A 12202-nucleotide genomic window follows, 5' to 3' on the forward strand; every position below is an offset into this window, starting at 1 on the left:
AAGTTTTTATAAAAAAAAAAAACAAAAAGCTTTCAGTTCAGTAAATTTTGTGATACTTTGCATTAAATATGCAATACAATAAATTTCATGTGTGACTTTTTTGTTCATCATACAGAAGTGCATTGCTAATACTGACACTCAAATTGTTTTTTTTTTAGAACTTGCATGCATCATGGTCAACCAGCATTGTACTATGAATCAGAAAACTGTACATTTAAAAAGGTGTGTAACAGGAAACTGGATGCTATATATGCGTAAAGAGGACATTGAGATGGGAGGTGTGAACAAAGCTTGATAAGATCAGGAATGAGAGAATCAGAGATACAGTTAAAGATGGGGAACTCTCAAAGAAATATAGCAAAAAAAGGTTAAAGTGGTACAAGCATGTCATGAGAAGAGAGGTACACAATGTGCGGAGAAGAATTGCAGATATGGAAGTGTCAGGACAGAAAAGAAGTGGAAAACCAAAGAGAAAGCAGATGGACTCTGTGAAGGGGGCCGAAGGTTAGAAACAGGTATGAGGCAAGAAAGTATATAAGAGATGATAGTGTAGGAGGGTGGACTAATATTGCAACCCCACAGAAAGAAAGAAAGAAAGAAAGAAAGAAAGAAAGAAAGAAAGAAAGAAAGAAAGAAAGAAAGAAAGAAAGAAAGAAAGAAAGAAAGAAAGAAAGAAAGAAAGAAAGAAAGAAAGAAAGAAAGAAAGAAAGAAAGAAAGAAAGAAAGAAAGAAAATTTTTGTAGATAATGCTCTGTGTGAATCCTCCTAAATTAACCACTGGATTTTGCATGTCTGACAATAGCCACCTACATAAACACCACACGGCAATATCTTCTACATCTTACTATTGCACTAGGGTGGCATTTCTAAACTTCATGTTGGTTTCACAACACCATAGAAATTATTAGCCATTAAAACTATGCAAGTATTACAGATTATAATTGAAGAGTGTGAAAATATGTTGTAGTTCATCATTATTTTTAGAATGTGGCTTATGTTCAAGCACCAATTACAAGCTTTTGGTCTCCATCAAATGATCCTTGAAAAGGTGGGTTCAGAGGGATGTGTATACATTGGTTGTGTAATTTATTCTTAGTACTGATCATTTCTGCACTTGTTTGGATCTGGAAATTTGCACAATTCCTTGAACCAAAATATTGAAATGTGCTATGAAAAAACAACTAAATTCTTGCACTGAATTCTGCCTCAGGGGAATCCTACATTAAAATACCTTCTCTGCTTCTATTCCCCTTCCATCTGAATGAACAACTCCTAACTGGTTACTAAAAGTAAAAAGGAGTCCCATGTCCAAGCTGAAGGCTAAATGACTGCAAAAAAAAAAAAAAGTTGCAGATCCATAGTAAAAATAAAATGACTGCTAATTAAGAGAGTGAGCATTAAAAAGCATGTCTTTGTTACAGTCTTTCTTTACAGTAGTTTAACAGCTAATATAAAAAATAAATGGTTATTAAATAAAGGAACACAGTATAGTATCTGATTTCACTTCTTTGATGTTTAAAAAAAGAAAATCAAAGGTTATCTGCCACAAGTACCATCATGTGAAAAAAACATCAAGCAGAAAAATTCATTCTAAGGCTTGCTGTTACGTTACAGTGATTTGGTCAAAACGACCAAACTATATTAACCTGAAAGAAACTGAAGTATACCAACAAAGCCTTTATCATTTTGCCAGTATTAGTGCTGTGCTCCATATTTGATACCCTGCATATCTGCTCAGTAAAATAATGCTGGGATCTTATTTCAACAAAGCACTGCATTCTCACAGTGATTGCTTGTCTAATTTGGCTGATAATGTAATCTGAGGAACGCAATATATAAAGCATGCCTACAGACAACAAATCGCATTAAAACTCTAGTCTTGCTACATATTTTGGGTTGGGATGGCGGAAGGGGTAGATAAGGTTTGCTTCTAATGCTCTAAATATGGTATTCTATTGTGTTTTAAGCAGCCATTCTCATTTGCTTTCCTTTTACATAAACAGGTTCAGCACTGAATCAATCTTTTGTTTTTCTTTTACTTGTCCACTTTCTAAATAAAGATTGTTCTACTTCTAGTAAACAGGGGCGTCAGTTAGGAACTGATCTTTGATAGGTTAAATATGCATTGCAGTTTCCAGCAGCTGACTAAATTAAGTTTTTAAAAAAGGATAGATAATGTTGTTTAAAGGATAGATAATGTTGTTTCTTTAAGAAAACCATACCAATAAGTGCCAGGCCTATTTGCATAGACTAAGAAGGTACACACCTTGGGGCAAAGGAAATGTCCCCAACTATGTCTTAATCTTGACAATAGATACAGCATTATAAATATATAGGTGTACCTTCTTTTACAGCTTACTCCCCTCACCAATTGCCATTTCACAATAATGTCCCGTTTAATTTAATGTTTGCTTTAAAATAGACAATTCTGCAAACTGTGTGTCCATCCATTGCTGAACCCACTTAATTAAAGTAAGAGTCGCAGAATCACCATCAGGTGAAAGATCGGAAACAATCCTGGACAAGGCTTTAGTACATCAACAGGTCACACTCATGCACACTACGCAATTTTATGGTGCTCATTTGATCTTCTACCTTAAGGATGTGGGACAACAACTGCGAGTGCAGCACTTGATATTTTTTAGAATTTAAAAGTACCCATAGTGTAACCCTAAAAAGTCCTTCTCTATGCCATGTACCCTATAGTCAGGTCATTTTTTCCCCATATACGTCAAACCTCTTTCTGAAACACATGAGAAAAAAAGTAGGTGATATGCGCTCAACATGCGTCTCTGTGCTCTAAAAACACCCCTTGCCATTACTCTCTGACCCATCTTATCCAGGCTATCACAACTGCTCATTCACATACACATCCATGGCCTTATACCACACGAATACACAACTGATGGTCTGATCCAAAGAAAGGCACCTCTGCCTGAAATCACACTTCACTTTGTCAACACTCCCATTTGTGCTTGCCTCCATCTGCTGTGCATGTTCAATGCAGGAATGAGTCCAAACTGCCCAACATTTAAAAAAAAAGTTACAAAAAGTCCACACTACCATTTTTTAGTATGTATTTTGTCCTAGTATAAGGCCACACAGAGGCAAAAGACACAAGAAGGAACAAGGTGGATGGGATGGCAGCTCACCGCAAGACTCCTCCACACTTTCGATCCACCGGCCAGGTATTTTTTCATTTCTTTATTTTTATCCTGAATTGGATAACACAGGTTTGAGAACTTATGCATCTCACAAAACCAAAGGGGTCAGGGACAACCTTGGAATCACATTTACATGGTCACCAATCTGATTCTGAGGTTGGTGCACAGTTTTACTGTTTGCTTTAAATCAAGAAAAACACATTCCCAAGAGAAAACGCTAAAAAATACAATCTTAAATATGCATTAGGGCTGTCCAAACGAATGTCGTTATTCGAATATAATTTGAATTTATTTAAAAAAGGGTCTTACTGAAGGCAAACGCTGACAATCAGTTGACAAGGTATGGTTGTTCGTTTTACCCACACTAATTTTGGCATCGAGTTACTCTAGACGTGCTATGCTGAGGCTGCAGTATTTTACTGATCTGTTTCTGTGCTTCACTTCCATAATCAATTTAGTAAGTTGGTATCTTCATTAGTCAAACTTACAGCTGAGCCCCTTAACAACATTGTGGTTTTTTTTTCTATGCCATTACTCTCTAATTTGATCTACAAATGTACAATCAGCAGTTTTTCTAAACACTTCTGATGTACCCTAAAATTATCATTTTGTATCAGATTCTGTCCCATTCACTCTTACACCCGAGATCCCAGGGTGCTGTTGAAGGCTAAGACCATCTCATTAAAGCAAATGGAAAATAACAGTCATAATTCTGTTTTTTTCTTTTATTGCAACAATTTAAAATCACACCTTTAAAGTGCCTCTTCACCCAACATGCCTTGACCCACAATAAGACTCCATCTGACACATACCACCTAAAACAATGAGGTGTAATTGAAAATATTCAGGCCACCTTCTTTAAAGTATTGCTGCAATGCTGAAATTGCTGCTGTAATGGAGAAAAAAGTAGACAGCTTGTGCGGAACCTGAATTGATACTGAGACAATCCTGTCATTTTTGAGTTCACAGGTGCCAAATGGCTTTTTATTCTCAATGCCATGACATAAATGGGACCCTGCCACTGCCCGCTGAACACTTCCAAAATAGTAAAACAAGTCCACCTTTGTCCTTCCTACCTCTTATCTGCTTTTTCACTTTGCTCGCTGTTCTCACCCTGTCGCTGTCTTACTAACTAACCAACTGGTATTCCTCCTGCTCTTAAATCACTCTGCCTGTGCCCGCTTGGCACCAAGACACGTCACAATATGTTTGTAACGCAGGACTCTAGCTGAGTGTTGCAAGCAGGACCCACGCAACAGTGGCATAAGTGCTGCATGATTTGGAGATGCACAAATGAAAAAGTAAAAAAATTGCAATGTAATGTAAATATAATGCAGCAAAGCGAGGTGCCAGCATGTGCAGCTCTTATGGATTTCAGCTCCTTTTCATGGTTGCTTTTATGGCTTGCTGTCCAGAGCAGGACTTTCACACCAAACCATCTGCACTCGACTAAAAAAAGGATGCGATTGATGGTGGGAACACTTTGGATTTTGATGACTTTTACATTTAAATAACAGTTGCCCAAGTACTGCCAGGATTCTTTTTGATGTTTATGGTTGTTCTTGCTGTAGCCGCCAGTGTGGCTGTTACTATGATAATAAATTATAAAAAAAGCATGTACAAATGTACATGCAAAATCCAGAATTGTTAACCTAAATTCAAATATGTTCAAATTTACTTATTTTTAATTTGAATATTTTGGATCCTTATGTATTGTGTATTAGGGCTGTCAAATTAGCCATAAAATATGTTTTCATTGTGTTCCGTTTAAAAACAGTTTCCTTAATTACTGGATATAAAATTAGGTAAGATGATATAAACTATTTTCCTAGAGGGTCATTTGTTGGCAGCAGGAATGTAAACCGGTAGTTTAAAAGAATCAAATCAGTACAGTGATGCACATCACTAGATCAAAACTTAACTGATGATTGTCCCCATGTGTTTGGAGTGCTCCGCCATGGCTGCCGTCTCCCCTTTAATTATTGTTGAGAGAGTGGGAGATGAGATAAAAAAAGCTGGTGGTGTACATTACCCCAACAAAATCTTTAAAGGATTGAAAGAAACATAAGATTTTTCTGTACACAGAATATTTGTATTTAAAAAGGACTATCATTCTTGAGTCAACAATCAACCTCAAAATACCCCACCCTGAAATAAAACACCTGTCTGTACTGTCACAATGATGCCTACTACACCAATCCTTTTTCCCCACATTTGCCGAACCTAATGATCTCTTTAAAATAGCCACCAACTCAAACTACATGTCTATTGATTTTCCCAACTTCTTTATGTTAATAAGAATTATTTATGAACTGTCTGAAACCTTAGATTTTTTTTTTGGTCCGGTGGTCACCACTACAGAAATCCCTCAGATATGATGTACTGTTCAATTTGTCTTGATGTCTAGTTATGCAGAACGTCAAGTTTTTTGCGGTTCCCCACATTTTAGGCCCTCTAGACCAGAATCTTCATTTTTGGGCCACATTTGAAGTTCACGATAAGAGTAAACCAATAAGTGTTATCTGCAAAAATCAGCAGAAGGACTTTTGTTCACATCAGGGGTTCACCCTTATTGGGGAACAAGGTATCAAAGTTGCTCCTTTTTACAAAATATTGAAAAAATTGGTGAATGGTAATAAGCATGCTCACAAATATGATATTTTTGACATCTAATCCTGCAATTGTTGTCTTAGCCCTCAAAATGCCACTCCCAGAAAGTTACAAATTTTAAATGTGAAACATAAGCATTTGTAGTATTCTTTAGACAATTTTACGGTCAATGAATAATTCACTGTTCATCAGTAAATGAATGGACAGATATTGTTGGCTTCCATTTATGTTTAATCAGTTTCTACCTTTTTTTTGTGTTTTTACAAATCTGCATTTATATGTACCATTTCTATATTTAATAATTAATACAATCTATACTTGTGTTTTAACTGAGAATTGTTCACAGCGCTCTGTGCCTGCACTTTATGAATGCTATACAAAACATAAAATTGTACTGATCACAAATATATATTTTTTGATTCTTTACTAGGTTTCTAGCCCTCTATGGATTCCCATCATAGGGTGAAAATTGACACATTTCTATTAAAATCGAAAATACTCAGACTTCAAACATTTAAATTGAAGCACACATATTACAAATATTTGACTCCACGATTCTTGTTTATAATTAGTTCTACCTAATTAAATAAATCATTGCTTTTTTATAAAGACCCTGAATTATGAATTACACTAATTCATACTTAAAAAGAGCTATCGTTTTTGATTGAACAATCAACCGCAAAGCGTCCCGTCTGTGCCCTGACAGCGATGCCAACTACACCAATCCTTTGTTCCATGTTGCCCAAAGTAAGGATTCCTTAAAACGGCCATCAACTCAAATCACACAAATGTATTTGTTTTCCAAACTTTTTTTCCCTCTTGACACAAGCTCATAATGATCTTGAGCCCAGATTCCTCTACATAATCCATAACCCTGGGGGCTGTAAATTGGCCCTGTGTGAGCGAGATCACCGAGCGATGGACCAGCGCCCAGCCCAGGCCCGTTTCCAGAACTGGCACTGGAGATAGTTTCTCAAAGGTCTCTCCTGTCTTGGGACTACGGGGTTAACGCAATTCTTATTACCGTGGCCTGAACGCCTTCATCTTTCATAACGAAAGTGCGCTCCCAAAATTGACTCTTAACTTTTTCGCAAGGTGCTAAGTAAATGGATACGCTGTTCAGTGTCAGAAGTCAAACGTTATCCTCGCACAACATAACGAAAAGTCAACGTAGCACTACATGTGTTCGACTCGCACCTTTCATGTACTCTTAAATATAAATCACAAAGGTGATCGTTACAAATTGTAATTGCCCGAAGTAACGCTTCCGACGACAGTCAGCACGGCAGTTTCACTTCAAGTACCTGGGCTGCTCCGCTGCTGTACTTCTTACAAGCTGGAGGGCTTCAAACGTGCAACTTTACTCGCCAATAAATGCAAGCAACCCCTGGAATGATCACGATAGGAAAATTTCCATCAAACCTCCCGGTTCTCGGGGACAGTCGTTTCGGTCAGGCGGCGCAAGGTTCTTCTTTCCACAACTGCGATCGTCGCGTCGCACCCTTTTTTTTTTACTCATTAACGTGCATTAAAAGAAATTCCCGAAAATGCAAGAGGGGGCGCGTTTCAGTTGAGGGCTGCATATCAGCACTTCAAAGTTATGATAGGCGAGAAGGTTAGACATTTACGAATAACAAAAAAACGATAAAGAAAGAAAACCTTCCCCCTTAAGTTTCAGCACGCCTCGCTATTCTCAGAGCTAATTTGTATGCAAATACTATTGTGTGCCCCCCGCCCTACTGTAACGCTTAACTCGGCTGCAGACTTCGCCGCTAGTGCTCGAAGATGGTGAAATCATTTAGTTGGCATAAACCCGGAAAAAAATCCCAGCGTGGAAATGCCCTCTGGCACTAACTGGTTTTGCGGCCCCGAGGCGGCAGTGGTGTACTCGACTGGAGGAAACACTAAACGTGACCTTGGCGCGAGACGAAGCTCGCCTCCCAACTGAACTCTTATTATGAAATGTGTGTCACCCCCGCAATTTGCATATTAAAACAGGCTGAACAAAATAAGTAAACTATCAACAATTCATTTCAAGACGCAAATGTATAATGTTGCGATGGGATCGATACGGTAATATCAGTTATGTCAGCGTACTCTGTGTACATACATTAATATGTACACCACGTAACTAAGTGCTTTTATTTTAAAAATCCTGCTAAGTTGGGAATTATTTATCACGTCAGATCATAAAGTAAATAAAAGTTTCCATATGCCGTTTATTTCCTCCAATTAAAATAACTCAGGAAAAAAAAATATATGCCGGCCATTATGTTATAAATCATATGCTCCACCTAGATGTGTCAGAAATCTTGTAAACTTCACAGTAATTTATAGTTATTTATGCTAAAAAAATACTCCACCGTCGCATTTTAGAATATTGAAGATCTTTTAATACTCGACGCAGTCATTTTTAAATTACAACCAAAAATATGCCAAATCAGTAGTTTTAATATAAAAATATGATAAACAAAACGTTGACGAAAATATACAGAAAGAACAATATCACAGAAAAAGTGTATGCGATGGGGGTGGGGAGGGAACAGCCGACACGGCACAAAAGAGATTATTAATCATTAACGGCCAAATATCGAATTGGAAATGCGAAAATAAAAATAAATAAATAAACACACCGCCGATTTTTATATAAAAATTAAAACTTCGCAATATCGCCGTTTTTTTAGCTCGCTTGGCGTTCGATTTCGCTGCCCCAGCAAAACTACGGAGTTTTCAAAAGGGCGAAGTGTAAATTTCAAACAATCAATCCTGAAATAAGAGCAATACAACTTACAAGGCTTCGCTTTAAATTAGGAAAAAGAAATTACAAGTTCGTAAGAAATTGTCAGCCAACAGCAACCGGTCGCCCGCCCGATCACAGCGCACACACATCCACCTAAAACTTCATGAAATCGGCCGGGATGCAATGATTTTATTTTTAAAATAATATAAATTGGTAATTCGGTTTTACCTGGATTGCACTCTTTTCCATTGCAGCCTCACATTCCCTTATCCCCCTCCAGTGGCTCCTATCGAATTACACAGCCGGGTCCTCGCTGGGAGACACAAACAAATACCGCACGAAAAAAAAAACTTTTTTTGTTAAAATAGGACAGGATCTAGGTGTGGCCAAGCAGTGTCTGGAAAAAAATAAAAAATATATATACCCGTACTGTAATGGTTTTACTGCCAAGAAACGAACTGCAATCCTATGCCCTGAATAAATTCTTTGCTCGGTCATTGTACTGAGAGAATACAGGGACCTTTTTCCCCCAAAACGGTAAACGTGAACTTAATTTTCATGAAATATTAAATTGTAACAGAAAAGCTTAGCCATGCTCGGGATACCGAGCATGCGTGGAAAAAATGGACTTTCCTCTCCGCGTTTTTCTCTGTTTGCGGGTAGCTTGTCAAACCTTTCGCAGTGGCGTTCACTTCTTCTCAAAGGACGGGAATCACGAAGCGGCCAAAAACATCCTACGGGCTCAGGGGTGCAACATCGGAGCGGCAGCACGGTCAGGATATTAGCACAAGTGAAATAAAGGAAACCTGTATTCATTACAAAATCAGAATCCTATGTGATTATCAGCGAGAGGCGTTTTGTTACACGAAGGCGGAAGTCTTGCGAAACAACTTGTAAATGCAACTTTTCTGTTTCATATATGCAGATGTGAGCAGTAACGCACATAGACGCGCATGGACTTCAAGACGCGCAAATGGATTTGGTCAACTTCATACCACAAAAAGTAGCTCGCATGTACAATTTGTCTCTCTCTATATACATATATATATATCATATAAACTGTATGACTGTATGTAAGAATATTACAACCAGGCACTACTGTATATCACTGGTGTAGCTGTAGAAAATTGTACATGTTTAGCACACATTATTGTTGACATTTACAGATACAAAATCTTTAAAAAAAATAAAAACACAAAAAATGCAGTACATTTGAACAAATACATATCTTTTTGTACAGAGTTCTTAAATCTTTTAATCTTAATAAGTTAATAATATTGTATATATTCTTTGGGCTCCTTCATACCAACAGTAATAGGCTCAATGTAAATGAGACTGCCAAGTCAGAAGTTTTCTTTGTTTTTAATGTTTTTCCCAATTTTTAGTCATGCTGTTTTTTTTGTTCAGACCTCTGGATCTATCTATCTATCTATCTATCTATCTATCTATCTATCTATCTATCTATCTATCTATCTATCTGTAATATAGTGCCTTTCACATCTATCTATCTGTAATATAGTGCCTTTCACATCTATCTATCTATCTATCTATCTATCTATCTATCTATCTATCTATCTATCTGTAATTTAGTGCCTTTCACATCTATCTATCTATCTATCTATCTATCTATCTATCTATCTATCTATCTATCTATCTATCTATCTATCTATCTATCTATCTGTCCATTTTCATACCCAGCTTAAACTGCTGCAAATTCATAGGGTTTTAAAAACCCAGACCAATGGGTAATGGAGAACTGAACAAAACTCCAATCTACGCAGGTTCCAGAGAACACAAACCTTTGAAGTGAGTGGTGATAAGTAAAATGTATGTGATCGAGGGTCTGTTCATCTCTGAGTAATGTGCTACAATACACTTCCGTGTTTTGAGGTATGGTAGAACATGTTACAGGTGGAATGGTGGATCTGTTGCTGGTGATGCTGATGCCTCCTGTCTATTCGGAGGTTTCATTCGAAGGACAAGTGGAATCATTTGATTGAAGTTGAAGTATCCCTACAACATACAGAGAAGGAAGATGTTGAGGAATAAATATTTGATGAATTGTATTGCATTGTAGTTTTTACAAAGATACTACATAAAATACTTTGTTTTTGTGTCTCTAATCATGTATTATTAATTATACTATGTGGATGTTCAGTATATATACAGTTGCATGCAAAACTTTGGACAGCCTTGCTTAAAATGTCTGTTACAGTGAATAGTTAAGTGAGCAGAAGATGAACTGATCGCCAAAAGGCATAAAGTTAAAGATTAGTGTATTGTTTTTGTTTTGTACAATTGTTCATTGAAAAAAGGAAAGGAGCACCATGCAAAAGTTTGGACCCCACAAGACATTTCAGGTCTCATGGGAACTTTTACTGAGGTCTCTGACTCATGCAAGTTGCCATTTAGTTCTCCTGACCTGAAATTTGGCGTGTTGAGAATTGCACTGCAGCTTCCATTAGAAATGTGCTTGGTCAGTCTGAACATGAGAAGCTGGCAGAATTTGATCTTGGCCTTTTTGCTCAAAAGGGGCCATTTTTTACTTGGCTGATGTGCTACGCACACCTTTCTTTCATCTTCAGTAGACAACTTCTGAGCGTATGCAAACGCTTAATTCTATAGATAGAACTGGTGTAGCATTACGTGTAACATACATGCCTTTATGGCTTGCAACTACAGCAGCACCACATGGCATCTGTTCTTTGAATGTACCATTCCATACAGATGTTTCCTAGTATTACTAAATTTGGAGACATCATTCCTGAAAATCCTACCCGGATCAGAGAGTCAAGCTACAGTATACAGCACTTGTAGTTTATATGTCCCATGGATTTAGAACATCTTAGGACTCCTTCACTTTTTTAACATTTTATTATCTTGCAGCCTTGTGCTAAAATCATCAAGCAACACTCAATACACCAGAATGACAAAGTGAAAACAGGATTTTTGACATTTTGGAAATTTATTAAAGATTAAAAAAAAAAATGAAATACTACAGTACATTGGCACAAGTCAGTCTGAGTGCTTTCTGAATGCGCTGTACATGCACCATCACAAGGCAGTCTACAGAATGAAACAATAAAAAATGCAATATCGACTGTTCAAACTGAAGATTAAGGAAACAATTTAAAAATGATAAGTGCTGCATTAACAAATGCCAAAAGGATCTTGTTAGTGTGCCTGTGAAATCTTAAATAACAAATATCAAAAGCAAGCACAGGTACAACATATAACGTGCAACAGAACAGGATACAATGGTAGATTTTTGAAAACATGTTTTAATCTGAAGACAAATAAAGTTCTATCTTTTTTTTTTTTAACATTTTACTAATTTTATTAAAATCAAATAACATTCCATACAAGCAAGTCAAGTTTAACAAAACTAGGTTTGAAACAAATCAACCCCCACCCATGAGAAAGAGAGCTAGGTCAGCAGAGTAAAACTTTAATAATAGTAAAAATAATGTAGATAAATATATGAATAAAAATAAATAGAATAAAAAAAGAGGGGAGAGAATCCGAGAAAGTTCTATCTATCTATCTATCTATCTATCTATCTATCTATCTATCTATCTATCTACCTATCTATCATATAGTGCCTTACACATCTATCTATCTATCTATCTATCTATCTATCTATCTATCTATCTATCTATCTATCTATCTATCTATCTATCTATCATAT

At 36.8% G+C, this 12202-nt stretch overlaps 1 protein-coding gene across 1 annotated transcript in view; it reads right to left on the minus strand.

Annotated features, from left to right (window-relative positions):
• Positions 1 to 9369, minus strand: part of zgc:77151 (uncharacterized protein LOC337153 homolog) — a 53810-nt gene extending 44441 nt beyond the window's left edge. The window contains exon 1 of the mRNA XM_039776487.1: positions 8743 to 9369. Coding sequence (XP_039632421.1) covers positions 8743 to 8763 — 21 coding nt within the window. The 5' untranslated portion in view covers positions 8764 to 9369. The remainder of the gene's footprint in view (positions 1 to 8742) is intronic.
• Positions 9370 to 12202: the final 2833 nt, after the last annotated feature.

Source organism: Polypterus senegalus, chromosome 13 (assembly GCF_016835505.1).
Source record: "Polypterus senegalus isolate Bchr_013 chromosome 13, ASM1683550v1, whole genome shotgun sequence".
Classification (NCBI taxonomy): Eukaryota; Metazoa; Chordata; class Cladistia; order Polypteriformes; family Polypteridae; genus Polypterus; species Polypterus senegalus.